General features: G+C 42.1%; 1 protein-coding gene across 6 annotated transcripts; it reads left to right on the top strand.

The window, feature by feature from the left end:
• Positions 1–2,317: 2,317 nt before the first annotated feature.
• On the top strand, positions 2,318–24,361 carry LHX9 (LIM homeobox 9). Of its 6 annotated transcripts, XM_074961180.1 has the most exons (7): positions 2,318–2,900; positions 3,470–3,856; positions 8,860–8,978; positions 10,715–10,917; positions 12,020–12,375; positions 18,166–18,368; positions 19,638–22,392. In XM_074961180.1, the coding sequence occupies exons 3-7, from the start codon at positions 8,862–8,864 to the stop codon at positions 19,893–19,895; spliced, it is 1,137 nt and encodes a 378-aa protein (XP_074817281.1). In that variant the 5' UTR covers positions 2,318–2,900; positions 3,470–3,856; positions 8,860–8,861; the 3' UTR covers positions 19,896–22,392. The 6 variants fall into 6 exon arrangements, with proteins under 6 accessions (XP_074817281.1, XP_074817278.1, XP_074817280.1 ...); XM_074961177.1 differs by lacking the exon at positions 3,470–3,856 and having other exon boundaries at positions 8,694–8,978; positions 19,638–22,391; XM_074961179.1 differs by lacking the exon at positions 3,470–3,856 and having other exon boundaries at positions 2,319–2,900.
• The last annotated feature ends 2,687 nt before the right edge of the window (positions 24,362–27,048 follow it).

Raw genomic sequence — 27,048 nt, forward strand, 5'->3', positions numbered from 1 at the left:
GTGTATGCATGCAACTACACCGAGGGAGATTTTTATTGCAGGGAAATGGAGGCGTAAAAATCCTAAATGAACTGATCTGCTGCATTTGAAAGTATCCAAAGGTAGAATCTCATCAGTTTTGTGGCTCGGGGAATCAAATGCTAGTTACTATAATTTAAGGACCCACAAGCAACTGGTTCCCCTTGTGTCAACATAGGGGGATCCATCGGCTTTGGTTATCTTATCAGAGGGAGAATTTCCAATGTAAGGTCTAGTTATGTCATCTCCGCAATAATAACAATGAAATAAAGCATGACATTATTTAGGCATGACGCAGCAGGTAGCTCATTATAAGCCTTGCATATTCCTCGGCCTCCTGCTCCCATTAGGGCGTTGGTAATTGGAAGAAGATATTATATATATGATATTTTCTAAACGAAATTGTTAGATAGGGAAAATGCATCGAAGGCTCCTCTGGGTGCGTTTTGCGTACGGAAAGGGCAATACATCTGGCCATATAAACTGCTGGAGCTCACTTTATAATGGAATCTCTCTTTGCCCCCTTTCTATTTTGTGAGAGGAACAATGCTTCTGCCAAAGTAGCGAATGCAGACACAGCCTGGCAATAGCAGCAATGCATTAATGTGTATTGTCATGGGGCAAGAAAAAGGCTCCTTCAAAGTAAACAGAAAAGAAAAGATACAGAAGGTGCAGTGTCCCAAGAAGCTTCAAAATAGAACAAGCCCACTTAAATATACCTTTATCTATTTATTCGTGCACATGGCCAATTTCAAAGCAGATACAGAGATGCCGATACTGTGATTAAAGCTCTTCACTATTAAGGATTGTTCTTGCAGTTGGCAGCGCTGGCTTTAAGCTCCCTGGTTGTAAGTGGATTCGATTAAAAACTTTTTAAAAACGTGTCACCTCCATGCATATTATGAAAATAAAATAGACCTGCAGCTCCTTAATGTCAATAAGTCAAACTTCCTGTATTTATTTTTTATCACCCACCCACAAAATACCCATCCTACAAAAAGATTGCGACGCTTTTAGTATTATAGCACTTTAATTACTTTCCCTCCTTGACACCTGCTCAATCAGTCACTTCAGATGAGTTGCTGTAACACGAGATCGCGGTATTTACTGCAGGTCCAAGTTAAAATACTGTGGGAAATGAAATTAACAAGCCTTCCCCGAATATCACCCCTGAAACTCTGATTTCAAGCGTTCAGCATGACATTTTCCTGCATTATTGTATAAGCCATCTAGCTATTTGTAAGGACCGGAGAGAGAGATATTAAATACACCAGGAGCGGAGCCTTCACCAACCGTGGGATTACTGGCGAGATCCCCCTTTAAAGAACATGGTGAAAGTCGTGCCGTGGAGAGGAACACTTCAGTGACACGATGCTATTATTTTGTCTGCGACAACTACCACAACTGCCAGAGTCTAGGCAAACTAGGGGAAACTTGCTGAACTGCCAAAGAGTGCATGATCAGCCCTAGCTCATTCCTGGCTCTGCACCTTCCTTGCACGTGATGGATCAATTGCTTTCAGACACTTACAGATTTTTGTCGATGACTGTACCACAAGAGCGTTATTTTTGACTTTGTAAGATCATTAGCATTCTTTGCTGTTTGGAATAAAGAATCACGCTGGCTACAAACACTAAATGACCACGTTGCTTAGGAGAGATGAGTTGAAACTTGTCACAGGCGGAAGGGTGGGGGGAATCATCTAGTATTCCTGACCCAGAACCAACTGCCCCCGCAGTTAGGATTCTTACAGGAAACCCATCTCCAGGAAAACCATTCTGTAAATAATTGGTGAGAAGGACGGATGTACTGCTCTCCCCTAAGTGCGTGGTTGAAACCCCTGGGCTCCTGGCGGTGCTGGGTTTTTGCATGGCCCTGTAAGGAGAATGACTCTTAAAAATGACTCTCAGATCCATATTTTTTCTATTGTTTTGAGTCAGTGGATCAGTTGTCATCCATGCCCTCACCTAAGAAGCAATGATTCCAATTCTTCTTGGCATCTGATTTTATTCTAATGGGTTAAATTAGATTCAGTTTTACAATTATCCGATGTTTGGCTGCGTTGTATTGTATGACAACTCCCAATTCATCAGGTTTGGCAATGCGAGGTTATTCCATACATCCGTACATCATATCACATCACATCAGGCTGAAGTCTGCTGTTTCCAGACTCCATTTGAGAGGGGTTCTTTTTATGAAAGTGGGAAGGGTTGATACATTCCAGGGCTGGTTCGGGACGGTTTTTTTAAAAAGTACAGAGGTGGCCCCAGCACAGAGGAGCTGCTGCTCAGCTGTGACTAGGCAAAGAGCGAAATGATGACATGATGGGGAAATAGTGCAATATTTGAACAGCCCTCCAGTCCTGGCTGCTTTTTAAAAAACAAACCCTAATATGTTATTTGCTTTACTAGTTTTATTTACAACCCGTTCCCCATTAGCACCTCCCCTGATTACTGAGGAGGGAGCGGTATATCAGGAGAGATGACTGAGAGAGCTATGCCAGGAAAACCCCGCAAACCAGCTACCTTGGGGAGCTGGGTTTTCTTTTTTCTCACGCTTTTTTGTTTATTTGTTTTGTTTAAAAACATTTTGAAGAGTAAACACAAAAGTAAAGGGCAGGTATAAAGTGTCTGTTGGTAAGAGGTCAGAGGTTAGAAATTCACGTCAATTCTGTGGTGGAGGCTGTGGCGTGGGGCAGGGAGAGGAAAAATATCTTTCCATCAAGCAGCTTGTTGATTTTAATTAACACAGGGATTCTCTGCTAGGAACAAGGAACAACCTCCATCTACTGGCTAGATCACTACGTCTCCTCTCCTTCCAAAACCCCATTCCTCACTCATTAGGAAGGGACCAGTTTTGGGGGAAGCTGCTAAGGTCTTAAGGTAAGATCCTGCCTGAGTCTTTGCTAAGAATACAGCTGTTTAGACCTCACCGATGTCATTTGCTTGCCCTTTTTTTTTTTTTTTTTTTTTTTTTTTTGTGAGCCGCACAGAATGGTCTTTTCCCCAGGTGTATTCGCAAGCGACATTTGGTGCATGTGAGTGTGTTTTAATCTAGAAATAGCAGCCTTCGAAGATTGAGCCATTCTTCTTAATAAAAAGAGAGGTTGGGAGGGGGGAACTGGTTTTGGTTGTTTTTTTGTTTGGTTGGTTTTTGTTTTTTTGGAAAGCTTCTTTACCAAATACACTAAAATATGACCAGTTCCCTGGGAAGCTTCTTGCGTCCCTTGTTCTGATTACAACCAGGGTGCAAATACAAGGTTCATAGAAAACAATTAACAAGCTCACAGTTCGGTGCTAGACTATAATCTTGCTCTGCCTCTTTCTTTTGGATGTGTGATTATGTGTTTGTGGTTACTCCCCATTTGGCTATGTGTTTGCCATGACTGTGCCGCATTGTTTGTAATTAAAATAACCTCTCCTCAAGCCAATTAATACATGCACATTTCCAGGTTACCGGGAGATACAAGCACTTTGCTCTGGCCGGGTTTTTTCCTCCAATTGTTCTATAGATAAAGATAATCCGTGTTTGTGTTACTCAAAGACCAAGAGCCACCGTACCGCCAGCCTGGGGAAGAGAAGCTGATTTTGTGACTCTCTGAGATTGTAATGCACCAGCTTTCTCCATTTCTGGATCATTCGAAAGTTGCCCGCAGAATATTTATGGGAATCCGAGCAGACTTCACCTGATAGAAAAAAGGCGATGCTGGCAGAGAGGCTATTTCTGACATCGAAGCGGATATTTACACGACAATATCGTTTCCTCAAAATGCAATGCATTTAACTGCTGAAAGCCGCGACGTCTGAGGCCACTGCAGAAGGGATGTAACTACGTTCAGGTTTTCCTCCTTTGTGCTTGTATTAGCCGCGGCTTTTGTGGGGTGATTAAATTGATCGTTAAAAGCATTTATCCCATCACTACCTTCCAGGGCAGGAAGCAGCATTAGGATTTGAAAATAGATTTCACTGGAGCCACCGCACTCGAAGGCATCGGGATCAATGGTGGTGCTGCTGCTTCGGGGGGTTGCTTGTTTGTTAATTTATTTAATTTTCCGGAGTTAATTAAATTGGAAATTGCAGGAAAAGTTCGGGCACGTGAAAGAGGCGGGGCGCAGCTTGCTCGGTTTTGTGTCTGTGGTCAGCTGTCCGACCCTTGATCCGGCTCGCCAGAGTAGCATTAAGCAGCCAGCCCGACACACCCTCTGGCATTGCCACGGTGCCATTCTCCCCAAACAAGCAAACGCTTGATTTAAGGTAGACTAAGGCAAAACCGCCTCTGCTTAAAGAGCCCGCCTGCTTGAATACCCTCCCCCTTCTTCTAATTATTATTTGTCAGTTATTACTTTGTATGTAGACCTTGTCCTAAATCCTCAGAACTAGACACAAGATCCGTTCACGCTTTAACAGGCTTGAGGCAGTAGCCCGTGGCAAAAAGAATACGGTCTCGATAGCAAAACGGATCCAAATGATCGCATTCGCATGCACGAAATCTGCCCCGGGCGCATGCTAATTGCAAAGCTGGAAGTGGCGTTAACTGTCGCAGGGAAGGGTCCATGGAAGCGCTGAAGCGGAGGCCACTTGTGACCACTGCAAAGCGTTCAGTGTCGCGATACAGAGACAGGGAACATTGTACCTGCTGGGATGATCTCAAAAACAAGAGAATCCATCTCACCGCTTTAATCAGGGAGTCCAAGCCGCACCCTGTCTCTGTCTTTGTAAGGGAAAATCTAAAATCGCATAGCACGATATGAACATAGCCTGGATATTACTCAGCACCATTGTATTCTTCCTAAAATGTCATTGACAGAGAGAAGGGGGAGGGGGAGAAAGGTTGTGTGAAATGAGAAACCAAATTCAGAATCAGTGGGGCACTGGGATAAATCGATTCCCAGAGGAGAATCGTTCGATTGGATGTGAAATTTCCTATCGGATTGGTTTTAAATGATGAATTCTCTCTCCCACCCAACCAAATCAGCAAAACTCCACCGGGAGCCAGCTGTCCGTCGCCCACCAACCTGCCTGAGAGCAGCAGAGTTACAATGTACAAAGAGAAATGAAATCTTAAGAATATTGAAACAGGTTTACCTTGGTCTACTACGGGCCTTTTGGAAATGAAGAAATCACGTCTGATGCTAGCAACAAACTTTTAATATCGCTCTAGGTCAGGAGTGGTCTGCCAACATTAGGATGTTAACGAGAAAAGGCTTAAGAAATCCCTGGCCTTCTTTGCTGGAGCAGCCGCAACAGCTAGTGTATCCTTCACCCTAGCTGATGGAGCAGAAAGAAAGGGCTCTAATTAATTAAGTGCGCCCAATTGTAAGGGGTTTAGTCACTTCTGAGTTTTGTTATGGGATCTGCCCAATTATTCCTAATAGCGCCATTGAGCTAACATAGTGATAGAAATGTAACAAATGAGATATATATATATTTTTTCGCTTGGTCTCTCTCTCTCAAACGCCCTGGCTGGCTCGGAAGCTTTCCCCCTGCACCTGCACGTTTTCCATTGAACCCAGCAAAAAGCCATTAGCAGACAAAATGGGGAAGGAAAGGGGAGAGAGCGCTTCAACTTTTCAAGAGCACTTTGCCTGAAAGCGCCCGGGAGCTGGTATTTTAAACCCCGCTTCCGCTGGGGCTGGCTGGCAAGGAGAGAGGGCAAGAAGAAGCCACTTTCGGATGAGTGACCTGGTGGAGGGAAACCTGCAGCTCATTGTACTTGTTTCCGGGCACGGAGACTAGCCTTTATTTTCAGTGCGGTCCCAGAGGTGCGCTGGCGCCAAATCACTCCTCTCTAGGCTCCGGGCACAGGCGATGAGTTTGCTCGGTCTCAGCTTCAGTCAGTCGGGCAGGGAACAGCCACACATAGGACAGGGGTCGAGCGGTCCCGGCTGAGGAGAGAAACAAACACACACCGGAGTAGGGTCCCCTCCACGCTGAGTCCGGGCACATTTTGAGCACGTATCTATTCCAAACGCAAGCAACTTCCGCTCTGGAAAATAGGGCCTTGCGGGGCAATCTTGATCGTTCTCATAAACCCGACGACACGGGGAAGCCAGTGAGTTAGGTCATGGCTTGTTACCACTGCTACGGGAATATTTGGAGGGGGATAAAGGAACACGTTAGGCAAAGACGAATTCACTAGATTTACAGCGATAACTGGGATATTTGTATCATCCATCTGTTTCGAATAGATTTTTAATCATTTCCAAAATAGCTCTGTAATCTACAATACGACACACACCGTATATATAGGCGCGCACACACATAATCTCTCGAATCGGTGTGTGCACGTATCCACACACACTTTCTGCAAACGGTTTAAATCTCTTCTCTGTGGAGAGTGGAGTTCGTCCTCTTCCTTTCAGCCATTAGCCCTTTTCCCTTCCATTACAATCTTTATAATTAGGCACCAACGCCGTTGCTTCTGGATTCCTTTCCTAAAGCTTCATCTACCCACACTTGCTATGCAATCCTGGCTTGTGTATTTTTTTCCCCAACTGTTTTTTCTTGGGGGGGGGGGGCAAATTTTTCATTTTCTGGCCTGGTTTGGGCAGCACGGCAATACATAAATGAATACTTTTAAAGTTTCGAAACTCCACTGCAAACAACACCCGCAGCCCAGACTGAATCGCCTTGTTTACCTCTTTCTTGTGGCTTGTTGTGCTAATTGACTTGTTTTCTCCAAGGAACACCTACCCCTCTGAACATCCCCACCCCCGTTTTTTTCCAGGCGTTGACTGCTTTTCAGGAAACTGCGATTTGTGAGAGGACCTACCCATTTTTAAGGGAGAATCCCTGACCCTTTTGTGTCTGCCGTATCGTTTTATAGCAATTACTTTCCTATTTAAAAAAACAAAACAAAACAAAACCAAAAACAACAAAAAAATTTTGATTTCCATCCAAAAGGGCTAATTACATTACTTACAGTAAATAGCAGCCCTGCTGTCCAGGATCTAGTGTGCCAACAGAGAAAAAAATACCGGCTTATTTCACTTGATTGGCTCCATCTTTGTGTGAAATTGTGTTTTATGAGCTGTATTCTGGCACTGGTAGGAATGTTGCAACACTCAATCTGCAAATAACATTCATTTCAGCGGCTTGGGGGGAAAGAGATGGGAGGATTAGGGGGTTACATGGGCGGGGGTGGGGAATCCCTGTTCGAAAGGAAATGGGGGCTGAAGGGGGTGTTTTCACGAGTCATGCTGGAGTTCAGGGCGGAAGGCCCCTAAGGGAGCCAGGGGAGCAGAACCGCCGCCAGGAAGATCCTGCAGCAGGGATTGAGGTGTCAGGAAACAGCCTGCAGCTGTTGCAGAGAAAGGCAAGGCGGAGAATGGTGTGAAAAGTAAGTGGGGAGAAGCGAGAGCTGGCCCAGACTGGCTGTCCCACCCAGCCCCTGCACGCCGCGCTCGCTGACACCGGGGCAGTCAGCTGAAATCCCCGCTTCTCCCGGGGGGCTGTGGTGCGCGGAGCAGCGCTGCAGCCGGGGAATGGTTCCAGCGCGGGCTTCCTCCCTGCCCCACACCCCCCAGCTCACGGGGCAATCTGGGGCTCCGGCTGGGCTCTGCTTGCACTGCGAGGCTGAGAGCTAAGGACTGGGGTCTGCCCGGCGGGACGTTAACACGGCTGGAAGTTTAAACTTCACCAGCGGGTGCAGGGGGGTTACTGATCCCCCGGCGGCTGGGCAGGAGCAAGGTGACCGGCGCTATCCCCAGCTTGTGATCTCTGCCCGGTCTGCGGCTACGTCTTCCACATGGGAGCCGGGGTCCACCCGAGACGAGGGGGGCTAATTATCCAGCATCATTTCTGTGGACACAATAACTGGGGGAGGGGGCGTTGCTTAATGCTTTTTGGTTAATTACACTCCTAGCAAGGTCCAGCCGCTCCCCAGGATAGTAACCTCCACCCTACGCCTACAAAGGTGTTCTCATTTTCCTGCCGCCACCAAAGGGCCGAAAGGGGGGTGAATCTGGGGTCTGTAGGCGGCCGTGGCCATTCAGCACCGCCAGGGGAGACAATAAACACTGCAAGATCCTGCACTTCTATGGGTAAACTGTGGGGGGGCAGGGGGAGAGACCCACCAAAACAGTCCAGCTGCAATTCTCAGCTCGGCAACCCTGCACAGGGTGCTCTGAATTTCCCTTGTCCCTGTAACACCCTTTCCCTGGGACTCCTCTCTCTCTCTGTATGTGTGTGTTTTTGGGGTGGGGTGGGGTGGGGGTATAGATCCCACCATCCCCAACTGGCATGTTTGTCACCGCTTGCCTATCACCGGGGGTTGAGAGGAGGATGACAGGTCTTTGTTGTCTGAATAAAAATCAGTGGTAGCTCTAGGGAGAGAACTCCTCCTACTAAATTATCAAAAATGGGCTGGCTTTAGTCTCTTAACAAATTGGACAGAGCTCTGGAAAGCAGCAGTCCCCAATCCAACCTACAGGCACTGGGAACTTTAAAGCAACCAGGGACTGCTGAAAATAGCACTTCTTTTTGCTTTCTTTGTGTTCAAAACTATTTCCTTTCCCGACCGATTTGGCTGCCCCTAGTTCCAAGTCTCTTCAGTCAGGAGCCCCCGCTCTCCACCGCAGTAACAGATTCTCCTGCTTGGTTTTTTATTTGTTTGTTTTGTTATTCTTATTATATTATTTTTCCTCTCCCCCTTATTTGTTTTCTGCACATCTTCAGGAAGCCCTCGGTGCTTGTGCAAAGAGAAGCCACTATTGCAATCTCCCTCTGCCTGCGCCGTGCGCCTTGGTGTAGACATTTTGGATGATCTAAAGACTCTGGGGTCTGTATATGGAAATAGTGGGGTGCAGAGCAGAAGAAAATACTTGTCCTTTCCGTCCCCCAGCCATGCTTTTCCACGGGATCTCCGGAGGCCACATCCAAGGAATCATGGAGGAGATGGAGAGGAGATCCAAGACCGAGTCCCGCCTGGCCAAAGGCGGACAAATGAACGGCCGGGAAACGGTAAGAAAGAAGCTAGCACCCCTTTAAAGGGAATCACTGCAAGATGCGAGCCTGCACCCTCATAGACACAGTCTGGGGGAAGAGAGACTCTGCTTCCCTCCCTCCCCCGTTCCCTTACACCCCTTAAGTTTAGAAACATTTCTGAGGCTCACGTTAAACACCAATGGCTCTCTAATGGAGTCTGTTATGCTGGGAGGCTGAGCCATGCATTCGTCTAATATTTGTGTGTGTGTGTGTGTGTGTGTGTGCTCATCTGAGTCATAAGAGGGAAAATATTTAAAGTTTTCATAAGAGGAACACTTTTTAACTCATTATAGCGAAGCAGACCTCTTCTGACTCCTGCATAGTTTGCAGTGGGAGCCTTGCTTTCTCATTTATCAAGGGGCTACAGGCCGGGTTTTGAAAAGGTGCATTTTATCCTTAGCAGCCCTGGCACTTTCCAAACTGGACTGTAGAAATTTTCGCTGCAAAATTGTTTGTTTTCTTCGGGGCGAGGGGCGGTGTTTAAAGTAAAAATGTAGCTTTAATGTTTGAAAAGGGAGCAGCCCTGCTAAATGTTATTTCTTCGGCTACATTGTCTGGAAATAATCTCTTTTCTTAGCAAACAAGTTGTAACCTTAGCACTGATAACACCCCACGTCTGGAGAAACGGTCCCCTAGCTTCATGCAATATCTTCTGCAAAGCGAGCTTCTGCATTTCTCCTACTTGTAGGACTTCCGTTGAGCACTGGAACACAAAGTAACCGCCTGGGGAACTGCTCTACTGCTTTGAGCTATTGGGTTTCCCTCTCTTCTCCTATTAAATAAACTCCTGAGGGTTTTGCAATGTTAATTCAACTCATCCCCCCAGTTGTTACAAAAAGGAAAAACATTGAACTGCGTTTGCATTTTCAGCTAAAAAGAATTCGGTGATAAGAACAGATGGATTTTTTTCTTTTCCTAAAACAAAACAAAAAACAACTATTTTAAGTTCATGTTTGGGGGGTTATTCTGGTATGTACACTATTCCTCCATCTCCGTTTCTTATTAGTGGGATTTCTTATGGAAAACAGGCCAACAGACACTTGAAAACGTTTATTAATGAAAGGAAAAGGCAATAATTTTAAGGGGAAAAAACCCTCCCTGTGCATTCTTTTCATTAGGATTACTCTCCAACATTTTGATTGTTCTCAATTAATTCTTCCTGGACTATTTTCCCTTCATTTCTGCTTTAAGTGGCCTATTTGCATTTAGAGGAGGGATTTTAAATAGTTTAAGCGGTATTCAAATTTAAACAGGAATTCGAATTGGGAATGTCTCCACTGATGCAAATTTCCAGGGCAGCAAGGAGATATTTTCCTACTTATAAAATACTCGCTAGTCTGGATTTCCTACCACCAAAAGTTGCAGTTTTAAAGCTAACGGGGAAGCTACGGCCAACTCTGTAACTTCCCCAGGACTAGAAAACAATCAGTTCTCGTGTCCTAGTGAGGCCTAATCACCGGGCTACAGGTACTGAAATTAAGTTACATCATTAGAGAAGGTTTGATGGGCTAAACACCCAAGTCGTGTCCCCTAGGGGAGGTAGCCTGGCCACCTGAAAGGCCAGAGCAAATGCAGCCAGTTCGGTTCCAAACAGCTGGGGGTTCTTTCTGTGAGCCCAGGCTTTGGTTCTTGCGGCAGTCCCAGTCCAAGCATCACACCGCCCGCTTGTCTTGATTTGCTTTCTCATCCACTTTTGTGTGGTTGTTTTGCAGAACATGCCCCCAATGAGCCCCGAGAAGCCTGCTTTGTGTGCTGGTTGTGGAGGGAAGATCTCAGACAGATATTACCTGCTGGCTGTTGACAAACAATGGCACCTCAGGTGTCTTAAATGCTGTGAATGTAAACTGGCTTTGGAGTCAGAACTCACCTGCTTTGCCAAGGACGGCAGTATTTACTGCAAGGAGGATTATTACAGGTACAGCACTCAGTCCCTACCGGTTCAAATGCCCATTCCTCCCCAGAACAGCAGCAGCCAAACCTCTCATGTCCAGCTCGGGATGGCTTCTTAGAGGCAGACTCCTCATTTTATACACGTGGCTTTAGGGCAAGTACATCAAATGTGCCTCCTTTGTAAATCTCGCACGTGTAAAATACGGATCGACATTTTCAAGAGACACGATGTTAAAGCATGGTAAGGTATAAACAACAACAGGAGACAGAGTCCCACATAGTCTAGGTGCTGTGGGATCGCTGCCTAAGTTTCAAACAAAAGTTTCGCTCTCGCTGTAGCGTGTATATTTCTTTCCCGTTTCCCAAGAGCAGGGGTCACCCTCCTGAACTGGCCAGGTATCTAAGCTAATGGTAAAGCTCCGGAGAGACGCTGTAAAGAATAGCAGAGGCAGCTCTTATTGGTACAACAAACCATCCTTTCTGCTAAATCAAATCAACTCCTTGCAGCTCACGGCTAGATTTTGAATTCTCATCGGTCAGCGGCTCTAGACAGGCAGAATTCCAGCAGAGCGCAGTTTCGTGGCTTGCTTGATTTGTTTTGATTTTCTGTTTTTTCCCCACCGTGCCCAGTTCTCTCTCCCTCCCAGCCTCTCAGTCCGGTTTAGGGTTTAAGGAACGAAGGGGAAGTGAGAACAAGTTTTCTCCCAATGCTGCTTTATTAATCTTTATTAAGGCTAGTCGAGATTGTCAAATTTTATCTAGTTGTCAAATAAAAAAAATCCAGGCAGAAAGATCAGTTTCCTGAAGAAAATTAAAGTGGACTATTTCTGGCCCATTCTCCTTTTCTCATACACAGAGTTTCTAACAAGCCCAAAGAGTTTACATTAGCCAGGGCGGGGGCTTCAGGAGAGGCCTACGTTGAAGGCCGTTCTCCGAGGGTTGGGTAGAAAGGGGTCCAGCTGCAAGATTTGGGGAGCAAATATTGTTAGGCTCTCAGTTCAGGAGCACAACTGGGGGGGGGGGAGGTAGAGGGGGCGTAATTCAATTCAGGGGAGCTGGGCAGCACCCGGGGGCTGGGCAGGACTTATCACCTTTCTGGTTGATGCCCACTTTTCTGTTTCCTTCAGAAGGTTCTCCGTGCAGAGATGTGCCCGCTGCCACCTTGGGATCTCAGCCTCTGAAATGGTCATGAGAGCCAGGGAGTCGGTTTATCACTTGAGCTGCTTCACCTGCACCACCTGCAACAAGACTCTGACCACAGGCGATCACTTTGGCATGAAGGACAACCTGGTTTACTGCAGGGCCCATTTCGAGACCCTTTTGCAAGGCGAATACCCGCCTCAGTTGAGCTATACTGAGCTGGCTGCCAAGAGCGGAGGGCTGGCACTGCCTTACTTCAATGGCACTGGCACAGTCCAGAAAGGGAGGCCCAGGAAGAGAAAAAGCCCAGCTCTAGGAGTGGACATCGTCAGTTACAATTCAGGTGAGAACAGGGCCCTGAACCTTCTGCTCCACAGAAAGGGGCCTTCTCAGGCTCCCCTCCCCAGCCAGGCAGTGTATCTGTAACTCATCCAGGCCAAATCTTGCTTAACCATTGGAAAATCAAACAAACAGTCCTCTGAGGGTTGGAGCATTTGCAGGAAAGCGAACAGAAGCCCTTCTAAAAAGCTGTCTTCCTCTATTAATGTCAAATACCCACACAGTGACTTCCCAGGGTGAAGACAACACCCCCCCCCTCCCGCCCCCAAACCCAGCTACCTCTCTGTAGGAATGCGGGGAGATGTGCTTGCTTTGATTGTCTCAAAATCAAACCCTCCACCACTCGGACCCCAATTCAGGGTCACCTAAACTGATCAACAGAAAATAACTCTGGAGGAAACATGTCTGATTTCCGTAGGCCTCCACGTGAATCTGTAGATACTCAGTTATTGTAACTCATTCCTCAGGCTGAATATTTTCCTATTTTGCTGGCAGTTTTTTTCCCCTACCCCCTCCTCCGCCAACAGCTCCCCACAGAGGGGCTATAACAAGCAGATTAACAAACGGCGTGTCTGTTCCGTTCACAATGAAAGGAAGGGACAACAGCTGAGCTGGAACAGCGTTATTATCTGAAACGCTTTTAACTTTAGTACCTTTGTCACCCAAATCAGAACTATTTCTGCGCCAGAAAGCGCCACGGGCCCGAATTAAATCGTTTCAGGCAAGTCACACGGAGTTCCACTAACCTGCAGACGAAAGAATTCCCCGAATTTAAATCGAATTTAAAAATGACCGATCCCCAAAGAATGTTTGTAGTGAGTCTCCATTTATTCGTGAAATTGCCCTGTAACAGGGAAGGAAAGGTGTGTGTGTGTGTGTGGGGTGTTAGAGTGAGCAGCTCTGTGTTTTCCTGGGTAGGCAGCAGGACCTTTAACTCCCAGTTGAGCTGGGGGACGGAATTCTGGGCGGTGCCCTGCAGTTTGCCTGGGAAAGGCTAGGGCTGGTGTGTCCGTGTCCTGTAGCTGGGGGTGCTCGAGGACTCACAACTTGGCTCAATGAAGCAAAGCGGTCACCGCGGAGGGGTGCACAGAAAAGGGGACCCGGCTATTTCAGTTGGAAGAAACTGCTCTGCGCGCTATAACAACGCACCAACTCCGGCCTGCAGTTCCTCCCCCGAGTTCACCCCATTGCCACGGAGACGCAAAGAGTCCTCCCCCTCCCTTCCCCCAGTCCTCCCCGGGCGGCCGCTTCTCTTTGGGGCGGTTTTGTGAAGAGGGCTTCAGTGTGGAACTGCTTAGCGCTGTGCGAGGCTATTTCAGCTCCTCTGATGCGTGGCCCTTGGAGCCAGGGCAATCAGTGCATTAATTGTTCTTTGTTAATTGAAGATGACATGGGAATCCCTGGGCACTGAGCAGTTCCTAATCAAGTCCCGAACGGCTCTGACGGAAGGGGAACCTGTAGCCCAGCCACCAGCTTCGGGATTGCGAGCCAGGAATTCAGTTTGGGTTCCATGTTATTCCTTATTCGCATACAATCGTCCGAGCTCGCCCAGACCTCTCGAAACCAAACATTTAGAAGCCATTCACTGTGATAATTATGCTCACAAGCCTGGGGAAAGGCGAAAAAAATAGGCTACAGCAAAAACCCTTTGAATACTAATGGGGGGGGGGGGGACGAAGTGAAACGCCTTTATAAAGGCAATGTGGTGTTTGCGTTTGTATGTTAAGTTAAAAAGTCTTTTCGTTCTTTCTCCGCCTCGTCCCCAGATAGTTAGCGGGGCCACTCTCTGCAAAGGAGCTTAAGAAGCCGCATCTAGGACTAGGAGACAAAATGTAGCTCACCCAAATGGGAACGCAGAGTTTACACGGGGGAATGTCTGAGTAAAGCGAAGCTACTTCGGACCGGCTTCTTTCGAGTCAGTCGAGATCAGCCACCATAATTTCTGTAGCTTTAACATGTTATTTTTTGTGGGGGAAGACTATGAAAAGCCAGTGCTGGCCCGTGGTCTCGAGAAAGTACATTTTATAACTAAACTAAAGACGGTCTAGCGCTGATTCCAACCATTGACCAATTTAACACTCAAAAAAGCCACAGAATCTCTGATGCTTATAGAATGACATGAAATAGATATAATTGTTATTTGAAAGAAAAAAAAACACCCCTGCAGTAGGCAGTCATTTAAAAAAATACATTTTTCCTCGTTCGCCTTTGGCTTCAGGATTGAGAACTATTCTTTTATGTAATTGTCTCCAAAGGGTAACGAATCTAAATAGAAATAGACATAGAGGATTCAAAGCGTGAATTTAGAGCAATCGGAAAAGTGGGACACTTACACTTTCCAGAAGCAGGAAAGAGTCTAAAAGGCAGTCTTCTAGGGTATCTTTCTCTCAGATATTAGCCACAACATGTGCTGGCCTTTTGCATGTGTAATTAACGATTTAGCTGGAAACCTGGGTACTGATTCTCTAATCTAATTCAACACAACAGGATAGAAAGGATGAAGTGAAAGTATTTTGTCAGGCAGGATGGATTTGGTTTTAAAAGACCTCACTAAATATCACTTTCAATTGTATGTGGCAGGGAACAAAAAGGTGTTTTTCCCTTGGTGGTATTTCATTAAATTCTGTACGAAAGAAAGCCAGTAAGTTTTTCCACCTCTAAAATATTGTAATTCCAAGTCTGTTCTTACTTTTCAAACTCCAAAGTGTTCAAATAGCTAAATGAATGTGTTAGTGACCCCTAGTGGCATCTGTAGGCAGGCGTATTTCTCAGGTAAAGGCTGAAAACTCGTTTAAGAACTATGTTTATCAGAAGCCTGATCATTACTAAAGTCAAAATATATGTCTTTAGACCTGTTTAACTGCAATTTTAGACCCTGATGGGTTCCTAAACATGGACACTAGTGCTCAGTGATTGTTTTGTCTCTTAGCTGTAATTCACTGTGAAAACATCTCTGAACACTAGAACATAATTTAAACATTTCCATAACGTATTTGTGATAAAACTTATCAAGTTTCGGACTGCACTCTGCAGCTAGGCAAAGGAATCCATTTGTTGTGTTAAAAGCTAGAGTGGTAACTGACGATGTAAGAGTCTCTGAAGAGGGGCAAACACTTACCTTTCCAATAAATCAAGATGCTTTCTTAATCAAAACACATATATCATCCTATTCATACTGCAAGGTGTAGGACATTATGGAAACAACCCAAACTTCTAAAAAATTGAATTAAATGTGTTGCTAGCCCTGTTTCAGCAAACCATTTGACCATACAATGGAGAAAAAGTTTATTCTCAAACAAGATTATATGAATATTGCTTAGATTATGTGTGTATGTATGTGTATATAGTTTACATATTCGCGCACACATAAAGAGGCAGGATAGTGTTGTGGCTAGGCACTGGAGTAGGCTCTAGGAGAACTGGGTTTTGTTCTTGGCTCTGACACAGCCCTCTTTTGTGACCTTGGATGAATCACTTAATCTCTTTGTTTCTCTGTTCCTCAACTATTAACTGGAGACCTAACAATACTTCAGAGGGTTATGAAGCTAACACCATTAATATTTGTGAGGGGCTCAGATACTACAGTGATAAGTGTCCTATAAATAATTTACTTGATCCATATTAGCTACCATATGTTAGAAATAATTTCTATTTTGAGAGCAATTGTGTTGAACAATTGTCCAAGGGACAGGAAGGTCATCACATCTGAAGAATGTAAGTTATCTCAAAATAAAGGCAATTTTTCTTTCCCTAGGGCAATGTTTTGCACAGCTATTGCTCAAGAACTCAATCCCTCGTGGTGTGTAAATGTAATCACTTTGCAAAGTGTATTTGGTGAGATCTTGGCAATGGGAAGTGTATTGTGCTGGCCACTAAAAAAAAGGATGGTGCAAAGAAACATGCAGGAATGTATTGCCTGAATTTTAGCTATAGACTAGTTTTTCAGGCAATAATGTAAGAGTTTAAGCCACACAATGCTATTTCAGCCATTTAGAGAACAGACTGGTGTAATTATTGTATAAATTGGGATTTTCAAAGGCACCAGAGGTAGTTATGAGCCCATGTCCCATTGACTTAGGCACCTTTGGAAAAGCCAAGCCATAATAAATAAATAACTGCTCAGAAATCATGTGCTATAAGAGGCTAGGCTAGACAGTCAGATAAATAGGCATTGTTGTCGCATAACTTGAATGCTTTAATAAAAAATGGCCAGCGATTAGCTAAAATAACTTCTTAGAGCCAAATTTTGATATCTTTGTTCACCATGAATAGTATTTTACCACTCAAACAGTCCCATTGAAGGCAGTAGGACTGTATGTGGAATAAAGTGTTATTCAGCAAGAGTAAAAATATTGGAAACCTGGTCCTAAGTTACTTCCAAGGTAATTTCCACATCCAGATGGTTTCAGAGCTGTCAGTTTATTTTATTTGAAAGTACAGATATTACTATAATTGTAGCTAGAATTGCTTCCATCCTGGGTGAACATTCACCTGATCCTTTGTTTATGTGTTTCGCAGCTACCAGATGTAACTGTAAACTTGTCTCTTAATTCAGTAGGGAGCAAAGCTCTGAGAAGACTTGAGCTTCTTATTTTTGGGGTAGTTGAAAGCTGTTTTGCCTCTTTTTAGCACTGCAAGTCTCAGAGGTTCTACTGACTGATGCAATGCAAAGTGCTAACTGTGTGCTTTTCATATGTGTGTGTGTGTGGGGGGGGATACTGGGAGTTGGCTAAGACTAGTTAATAAATCCAACTGTAGGGAAGTAGACTAAAATAAATTCAAATGAAGAATTAATGAAGCCAGGCTAATTTACATGGCACATTCTTTACAATTTTTAAATTAGATTTTTTAAAATTCATGTTCTTTGTTATGTGACAATCAGGTTTGCCCTCTGAGTGATTGAGCTAGCTTTGTAAAATATAATCCTGAAAATTATCAGATTATTTTTCAGGCCTAAAAGTAAAACATGGACGACTTTATTTTTCTTGGTATTTGTCTCATTCCTGTCCCAAGCATAGGCAGTGACACCAGTACCTAGCACTACCACTGGTCTGGTGTGCAACTCACACCCATGAGGCAGTAATCTATAATATATTTGTCATGCAAAGTCACATTAACAACTTTAAACATCATCAAATCAAGGCACATCTTCAGCTCTGTGGTCTGGTAGTTGGCCATTCTGCAGAATGGTCTATGTAGGTGCCAGTATAGCTGTGGTAACACTGCAGGCACCAACCCCCAACATTTTTCATATAAAATTCTAGGCAGAATCCAAATGCATTTATTTTGCGTTTTATCCACAAATGGTTCAGTATTTATACTTGTCAAAACAAGCCTTCCCACCTAATGCTTCTTTTTTTGCCTGCTGGTGATTTGGGAAGATTCAAAATGTTGGTTTGATCTTTACTCTTCTCTCAAGCGAGGGCAGTTTCAATGAGTGAAATTTTAAATGATTCTTTGGAAACATAACAAAACCCTTCATCACCAGAGGGACCTGAAAATTAATGCCAAAGGAGTGAAACTTGGCAGGTCTGCCCTCAATATACTGTTTCCTTAGCAGGTGTGAGCCTGAGGGATATAATAAATGTTAAGATCAGGAAAAGGCCATCCTCCTGACCTTTATTTGTTAATCTAAATACCACTTCCTGCCCATCCCGACACCATATTAGTTCAGTCCCCTCTTTCTTCTCCAAAAAGAGCGTGTGATTCTGGAAACTTGCCTTAGTTTTATTTACTTAAGTATGATGCATGATCACAGCCAACTCCTTGTTGTGTCATGTTATTTACTGATCAGGTTGTAATGAGAATGAGGCAGATCACCTGGACAGAGACCAGCAGCCTTACCCCCCCTCCCAGAAGACTAAGCGCATGCGCACTTCCTTCAAACACCACCAGCTCCGCACCATGAAGTCCTACTTTGCTATCAACCACAACCCAGATGCCAAGGACCTCAAGCAGCTTGCCCAGAAAACGGGCCTGACCAAGAGAGTTCTGCAGGTAAGAAGCCACCATCACAGGCTTGACAAAACTCCCCTCCCCCTGCCAATACAATAGTATCTCCCTTATTTAGACTGTTATATGTATATCTCTTCTTCTTAGTATAACATTGCTGTGTCCCTAGAGAGTGTGCAAAGAACTTAATGGGTAAAGTACTAAATGGCAGGAGTGCCCAGTGTATAGCTCACCACCCAAACTCAGCCCACAGAATTCTGAAATGTGGTTTGTGATCACCCTCATCCTTGATATGCAGGAACTATCTCCAGACATTGCGAGGGAAGCAATGCACCCTGGGACTTGTAGTCTCTAGGTGGTAACCTCTATATTAAGGGGATAGAAGCAATCTGCTCCATTTTACATAAATGAGGTGCAGCCTTTGGGCTCCCTTTAAGTTGTCGTTGTGGCCCTTGGTTGGGCAAAGTCTGGGTTTCCCTGGGATATGGCAAAGGGCAAGCTTTGGCTGATATGATCCCCCAGGACCAGATTGCTCCCTTTCTCCATGTCTATCCTTAAGGGCCTCCATAGTTAGGTCAACAGTTAGTCACTCCCCTACCTAAGATACTCCCCCCAAAAAATCACAGTTTGAAAAAATAAATAACTGTAAATCCCCTCTCATTGTGTGCTAGCTCAGTGAAATTAAAGTGAGGTATGTAGTGCTGTGTGCAGTGTGCAGAGTGCAGAGAGAAGGCAGCGATCAAGGCAAAAAGAGAATCTATTAGCATTAATTGCTTGTCCATGTTACATGTCACCTAAAACATTTAAAATGAACCCACAGCTTTATAGGGAAGAGGACTAGGAACCCCTTATTAATAACCAGTGCTATAGGGGATGGTATCAGTTTCCCCTTTTAAGTTTTCAGTCTTTAAAAATGGTCACAAAAGTTTACCAGCCCAAGCACAAAATCTTTACTTTACGCATCCTTTACCACGATGACCTAGGTAATGGAACAACACCCCCACCCCAAGGATATGTTACTTGCCCATCAGAAAAGTTACTCTCCTTGGATGAGTGGGTGAGTAGACTTCTGCAAGGCTGCTCTAAGAGATCCTCATCATGGGCTTCAATGTTCCATTAATCAGCACCCACAGTGTTGGACCTAATGTACAGATGCCTTTGTATGACGGAAATGAAGCAAACTGGTAGTAAACAAAGATGTAGAGTTACTTAGATGATTTGCCAAACAAAGAACAAACATAAAAAATACATAAAAGCAAAAACAAAAACAAAAAGCAAACATCGGTAAAGAAATCAATTGGGATTGGTTTGCAGGTTTGGTTCCAAAACGCAAGAGCCAAATTCAGAAGGAACCTTTTGCGGCAGGAGAATGGGGGTGTCGATAAAGCTGATGGCACGTCACTTCCGGCACCGCCCTCAGCAGACAGCGGCGCTCTCACTCCACCCGGCACTGCGACCACTTTAACAGACCTGACCAATCCCACTATCACTGTAGTGACATCAGTGACCTCTAACTTGGACAGCCACGAATCCGGGAGCCCCTCACAAACTACCTTAACGAACCTTTTCTAACATTTGAATATTTTTTTTATTCTTATTCTTCTTTATTATTATTTACAAGACTCTTTATTTTTTTTTAAACAAACCCACAAAATATTTGGGAAAACAAACAGCTTGGTGTGTAGCATCTGCAGCCACTTGGCAAATGAGTTTGCAGTAATATGTCTCCATTATAAATGAACATATTTTGTCTATAAATTGTATTTGGATTTTTTTTTAATTCATCAGACAATTGAAAGGAAAGTTATGAAGCATTCTAATAAGTGCCTCTTAAAATTGTATGTTACTTATTTCCAGAATCTTGGGGGGAGGAGAGGGAGAAGGAAATTATATTCCCACTCTGATAATTGGAGAAAGCCTCTGACAGTTCATTTAAAGCCAATAGTTTGCTACTCCAGGGTTGTATGTGCATTTATGGAGTTTCAGAGTCCTAAGTCTAACTTTATTTTTATAATACATGTTCAAGTTTCATACTATGTATTTTTCACACCTACAAAACAAATCAAATTAGGAATTGGAATAGACAGAGGCATTCCAAGTGTCAATGCTGCTTCTTCTTCTTCTTGTATAAATATTAGTTATGAGCTTGACCCTGTATTCATTGAGCACCCAAAATTCCCACGCAGGTCAATAATCTCAACCCTGCAAGACATTCATCCATGTGGAATGTCCATTGACACCAATGGGAGTAGGGCACGGATGGAGGATTTGCAGGATTAGGCTTAATGGGAGTGGTGTGTAGGTAAGGACTGCAAGATCGGGCCCTTGGTCTGTGAATTCTGCATTATGCACACCAAAGGCCCTAATCCTACAAACGCTTGTGCTCCAGAGTAACTTTACTTATGTAAGGAGGCTCACTAAGATATACACCAGAGGAACAATTCAAATGAGGAGTCCCATTGATTTCAATGAGTTTTCTCATAGGAGTAAGGTTACTCTGTTGCATGACTGTTTGTGGGATTGGGCCACAAAGCTGAATAATTCAATATAAGTTTTAGTATTGCCGAGGCAAAATTTCATTTTTTCCCTCTCTGCCATAAATGCCGCTGATTTTAATTTAAAAAATAAATAAATGAAAACAATTAACTCTATATGGCCCTGATCCTGCACCATGAAAGCCAATGGGAGATTCGTCATTAACTTTAGTGAGTGTAGGATGAAGTTCTAAAAGTATACATATGTTTATTACTAAGGCAATTCTCGATGAATTAAACTTTTTCAGGGAAGATGGAAATAAGCAAAATATAATTTATTAAGATGTTTAAGGAAACTGATTTTAGGACATTCTATTCATGCTATTTTGAATTTATTTTAGATGTTTCATGAGATTGTATCAGACACTTTGTTTAATACATGAATTTAAATCTTTAGTACATTAATATTTCTAATATATACTTTAATTTTTTAACTTTTGTATAAAAGAAAAAAGCATTAGAAGAATTCCTATGAAATTTGGAATTGGCAGTGGATAGCTTTGAGACAGATAAACTCAGAAGACCTTGTGGATGCTGATCTAAATACATTTCCTAGTTTACAATAGCATTTTTTTTCTTTTTTATTTTTTTTTTAATTTTAATAAAACTAAAAGTCTGAATGGTCTGGGCAGTGGTGAATGTTCATTTGTTCCCCTTTATTGTAGTTAAAAATAATTAGATTGTGGAAAGTCTGAGACACAAAAATAAAAAAAAACAGTCAAGATCTACATCTTGCTTTAGTGGATTGTTAAGAATAACTTTGCACATAGAATCCACTTTTTAGACCCCATCAAATCTCTCTTTTGGTGGTGAAAGTGGCTATTTAATATATTTCAAAGGTGTCCTTTTTGGCTGTATAAATGTGTGGTTACATATTGACAGTTCACTGCCCACATTAAAGTGCATTATTGTAACTTTTGCTCAGGGTTTTTAGAAAATTAGCACAGAAAAGTAGCTTATTTTTTAAAAAAAAGATGATGGAAGAGATGTTAACACTGTAATAGAAGAAAGGTGTGTTTGCCATTATATATTTAGCAAGTATGGTTATCATCTTCTATGGAGCTTAAATCTTGACTTTTCCTATTTCTATAACCTTATGGGCATTTACCACTAACCAGACCAAACAACCTTGGTAAGGCTGATATCTTTATTAATACACTTTTACAGGTAAAAATATTGATACTTATAAATTTTGTTCTTTGACAGAACAATATATGGTACTATAGATCTACTTTATTAAGTAGACTAATTATAACTCAGTCCTACTATGTGCCTTATGATATAACTTGGGAGTAAGTTTGTGAAAAATCAGGATATATGTGTTGTTTGTTAAATTAACTGTTTTAAGCCCTTTTGACACCTCACTAGTTTTGTACTGTTTTACCTCTTATTTCTGAAACTCTTTTTATGGTGTATCCTGTTAGAGGGGACAAACATGTCATAGAAAGCAGTTGTGCACTCTTTCAGATATAGTTGATAAATTCAATAATCTTATATATTGAGCTTCGTGTTTATAGTACAGTAAGTGGTCTAGCAAAATTGTCCATGTTTCTTTGTTTATTGATAAATGCATTGTATAGAAACTATTTCCCCTAAATATTTATGGACCAAACAATTGTGATATATCCTATTAAATTTGTGTGAATAAATCATTTTGGATCCAAGGAGTTTTATTTCCCATCAGTTTTTTTTTTTTAAATTTAAAGTCTACCTGTATCTATATGTCTGCATTTTTATTATGAATGAATGAATGAATGAATGGTGTTAAACGTGGGAATGCAAGCTTATAAATGTGATTTCTTTTTAGGTTTTCACTTTCTTCATAGTAAATGTACTTACCATTGATGGCGCAACTTAGGTTTTAATTTTTAAATCCCCCCCCCCTTTTTTTTGCACATGAAAAGTAATGCCCCACTGATTTGATATTGCAACCTTATCTTAGGATTTTAAAAATCAGATAACTAGCAGCTACAGTAATTGCATGAAAAATATAACAAATAATTATGATGAAATGAATCAAGATTTAATGCTAGGTATATTGAACACAAACTAGAATTGCAGACCCCTAAAAGCCAGGTTGCTCTGTAGTTTAATAAATTGTCACTATGATTTCTTTCAGGGAGAACAAATCTTGGGGCATTACAGCCAAACATCCCGACGTTTGAAAATTCCCTAAAGTATTAAAAGAAGGGGAAAAGTTTGATCGGAAATCCACTGCAGTGAAGACAAAGACAATATTAGGTTATGATAATCATATATTTAAAAATTTATTGAGCCAAAAAAATTTAAAAAATAAAATAAAAGACTCAAATGTCATTTCCTGAATGTTAACAAAACATGTTATTTTATGGTGTTTAATTATCAGAACAAAAGGCTTAAACAATTTGTGTGGTATTAAAAACAAATTCAGAGAAACTGTGTATAAAACCAGAGCAACCTGGCAGCAATCTACCCAGCCCATATTTGAAGACAATTCTTCCTAAAAACAAATTAAAAATCACATTTGTCAAGCACAAGTACTTGTAAAATAAAATCCGAATGCATTCATTCCACCTGCTTGCTAATGTGTATTAGTCATATCTGTTAAATGGCATATTGTAAATTCAGAGAAAAAACTTTTCACTCATTTAAGATCATAGGGATCAAAACCAAGTAATTTTAGTACGATTGTTTCTGACTTCTTTTTTTAATAAAACAAAGAAATCTGCATGCACTTTTCCATCTGTCACCAATAGTGTACATTTCTGTATGATGCATTTTCTCTTTGATGTTTCTTGTACAATAAATAGCTTTCATTAATAAACATTTTATTTGATGCAAACATAGTTAACTTTATGTAAACTCATAGATAACTGTTGAAATTAATTTAAACTCATTTTTTTGAGAAGAAGCAGTATAGTACATTTCCATCATGTTATATATAGAAAACCAAAAGAATGAGGTGGCAATATTGTTGCAAAGTGTAAAATAATTTCCTTTGGTGTTTAAATTTTTCATTTTCTTCTCTTCCTTTGTTGTGTACAATTGACATATCTAAAACAAGATTAATAATAATTCCATCAGCCTCAACAACAAAACTAACAAAGTATAATCAGCATAGGAAAGCATATGCAGCATAGTATGCAAAACCATCTATGACTTTTTAGCATACAGAAGTATAATTTATGGAACCCTGAGATGTTTACATCTTGACTATGCAATGAACAAATTTGTTGAACTGTTAAGAAAGAACTGATCTTTGCCCATTCCAAATCACAGCTGAGTTTAACAAGCCAACAAGCAAGTGTAAAGATAACCAATTCTTTAGTAATGAGGTTTTGTAATTGTTCAAAGGACTATTTGCAGAAAGGTTTTTTTTTAAACTATATTGCTATTTAGCTGTATATCCAAAGCATATGTTAAACAAATTAACATATACGAGACTTGCCAGAAAACCTTTTCATTAAGATGAAATTTTTATTATATAGAAATGAACCCTATGTAAACAATGTAACTTTTATGAATACTGACAGACATTAAATATTTCACTTACGTGTATCCTCAGCATTTTGAATGTTTTCTTAAACTCTCAGTTTCTGAAGACTAAAGAGAAAACCCAAACAAGCCCAGTACATACTATTAACAACAACAACATAACACAAAATTTCACACAGATTACTTCAATAATCGTCTGAAAACCAGTATCTAGAATGTGCAAGCTACAGTTAGTTATCGTTTACTAGTGGCAATTATGGTGAATATTGTTTAAATAACATTTTTACAGTATGTGGTAAAATACTGTTGAAAAATTTAGTTCAGAGGACTTAGTTCAGATCAACTTGAGAATTTAAACTCTACTGTGAAATCCTTAAACTGCATTGCTGTATGGAGCAACTAAAGGTAAGAAAGCAATGAGTCATATCACATCATACTATTGGTTCCTTTTGTTGTGCTTAGACAAATAACGCAATTACAAACCTTAAGAAATTGATCTAACCAGTAAGAGACTTCTGAGTGGGGTCGGGGGTGGGGAATCTATCTATTCCCTGGAAAATCTTGTGCAAATCAATGTGTTCATTATCTCTAGTAAATGGATTAACTCCTTTCCCCCATTGATTCTTAGAGTCATACTTTCATTAAAACTCATATCCTGTGTGGTTCCAGTTTTCATCTGATTTAAAAGTGGGCTGGAGAGAAAACTGTGTTAGCTAAAAGCTCTAGGTGAAACCCTGGCTCCATTGAAGTCAATGGCAAAACTCCCATTGACTTCAGTAGGGCCAAGATTTCACCTGTCCCATCTAACTAGTGCTATTAGGGGCAGATTCTGCTCATCGATCCATACTCAGAACTACTATTGACTTCAGTGAGTTTTGTACACATGGTGCTATGGCTCATCTGGAGCTTTACATTAGCCCACTTAGATTTGTTCCAAACAAGACAATACTTGTTTAGTACAGGAAAAGATGAGCAAGTTAAAATGGTAGGGACTGCAACAGAAGAGAAGGAACCACTGGAAACAAACTAACAAAAAAATAGAACACAAAACAGATCAGTGTTTTCAAAAACGTGGGGTGTAGAAAATGAGTTGGGGAGGCTTAATCCAGTTTGTAGTGGACAAGCACCACCATCTCACCACATTCAGCACTACATGATGCCCTTGCTCTCAACAGAGAGGCCAGTGGGCCCACGCCTTCAAAATCTTACTCTGAATTGGTTGCCAGAGAAATGGTTTGCAGGAGCAGGTCAAATGACTGAAAGTCAGATCCATAGCCCATTGAAGTTATGCAGTCTCCCTCTGACTTGAGTGGGCTTTTGTATCAGGCTCTGAATGAAATTGAATTACTCTCTTGCTCCTAAAAAACGTTCCCTCCAGAACAAGCTTGCGACATATAGGACAGGAGGGGCCACTGCTGTATGGCTTTTCTTTTTATAGTATTTGACCAAAACATTAAAATATGTAATGCCCTGAAAAGTATGTGAATCTAGACTGCTTTGACAAATGTTCTTTGTAATGTCTAGAACAGCGACTTATTGCAGTCATTGAAGTAGCTTGTTTGCTACTAAAAAGGAGTATTCTACTCCACTAGTGAATTACCATTAAACAATTTAAAAGTAAACTCAGTTCTAACTTGTATTAAGGCAATTAGTATTAGAAATCATTGGCATTTCCTGGCGAATTCAGTTGTGGTTTTGGGCCAAATGGGCTTCTTTTGTTTATGGCCTTGAGACTGCTAGTAAAGCATCCTTTGTAGTAGCTGACGTTAGCCACTCCCAGGAGTAGTGTACCAGATTTGATAGACCAATGGGTCTGGTTCAGTACAGCAAATCCTATGTCCATCTCTGTTTTGTGCTCTTTTTAAACTGGACTATAATACGGGAGAAAATATTTTCAATAATTATTCATTTTTAAAATGTATTTCTAGTGAATGAAGGTTGGCTGTGTCTACCTTGCACTTCAACTACACAGTTCAGTAGGGATCTCTGTCTGGAAACATGCACAACATTTTGAGTCTTCAAGGCTACTGCATATATCCCTCAGCTGTCTTAAACCAAACAAATAATGGAGAAGGAACAGCATAAGAACATGGCTACAGAATTCACATATGCCCACCACAGGGACTCTTCCACTCATTGCCTATATGATTAGCCCTTATATCATTACTGTGGGGACAGCATACCAAATATGGACAGATTAAGGCTCTGTGGTGCCTGAGGGAGTGGAGAAAGAAGAATGTTCATAGACTTGAAGTTGGAGCTCTGCAGCAGCTGGTCTGCTTAACTGTTCCTTCAGGAATGTGGATTTGCCAAGAGCCTAGGAGTTGGTAGCCTGCTATGGCCCCCTGCAATCTGATCCTGGGGAAAGGAAGCCACAGTGAACAATCTCTGGACAGAACATGAGGTGAATAATTGTCCTAAAGAGAGAAAAGGAATGCTTTCAAATATCCAAAACCAATAAAAAAGTTAAATTAAAAAAGGTCAAAATACAAGTACAAAATACTACTGTACATTTAAAAAATAACACGTAAGTGTGGGTGAGCTCAGTCCAGTTCACAGCAGGTAACTAACCTCACCAAACTCTTACATCCCCTAGCACGGCAGACATCCTTTGGGGGCAGTCTCAGCAGAAAGGACAGGAATAAGTTTGGAGACTTAACTGATTTTGAAATTAATAGGCAAACTCTCTTTTTTTTAGACTAAGGCCTTTGCTGCCA

The sequence above is a fragment of the Natator depressus genome, chromosome 8 (genome assembly GCF_965152275.1).
Source record: "Natator depressus isolate rNatDep1 chromosome 8, rNatDep2.hap1, whole genome shotgun sequence".
Lineage (NCBI taxonomy): Eukaryota > Metazoa > Chordata > Testudines > Cheloniidae > Natator > Natator depressus.

Coding starts and splice junctions, on each gene's coding strand:
- LHX9 (XM_074961177.1), top strand. CDS start 8,805: ATGGAAATAGTGGGGTGCAGAGCAGAAGAAAATACTTGTCCTTTCCGT. Junction 8,979..10,714: donor AAATGAACGGCCGGGAAACG/GTAAGAAAGAAG, acceptor GTTGTTTTGCAG/AACATGCCCCCAATGAGCCC. Junction 12,376..18,165: donor CATCGTCAGTTACAATTCAG/GTGAGAACAGGG, acceptor TTTACTGATCAG/GTTGTAATGAGAATGAGGCA.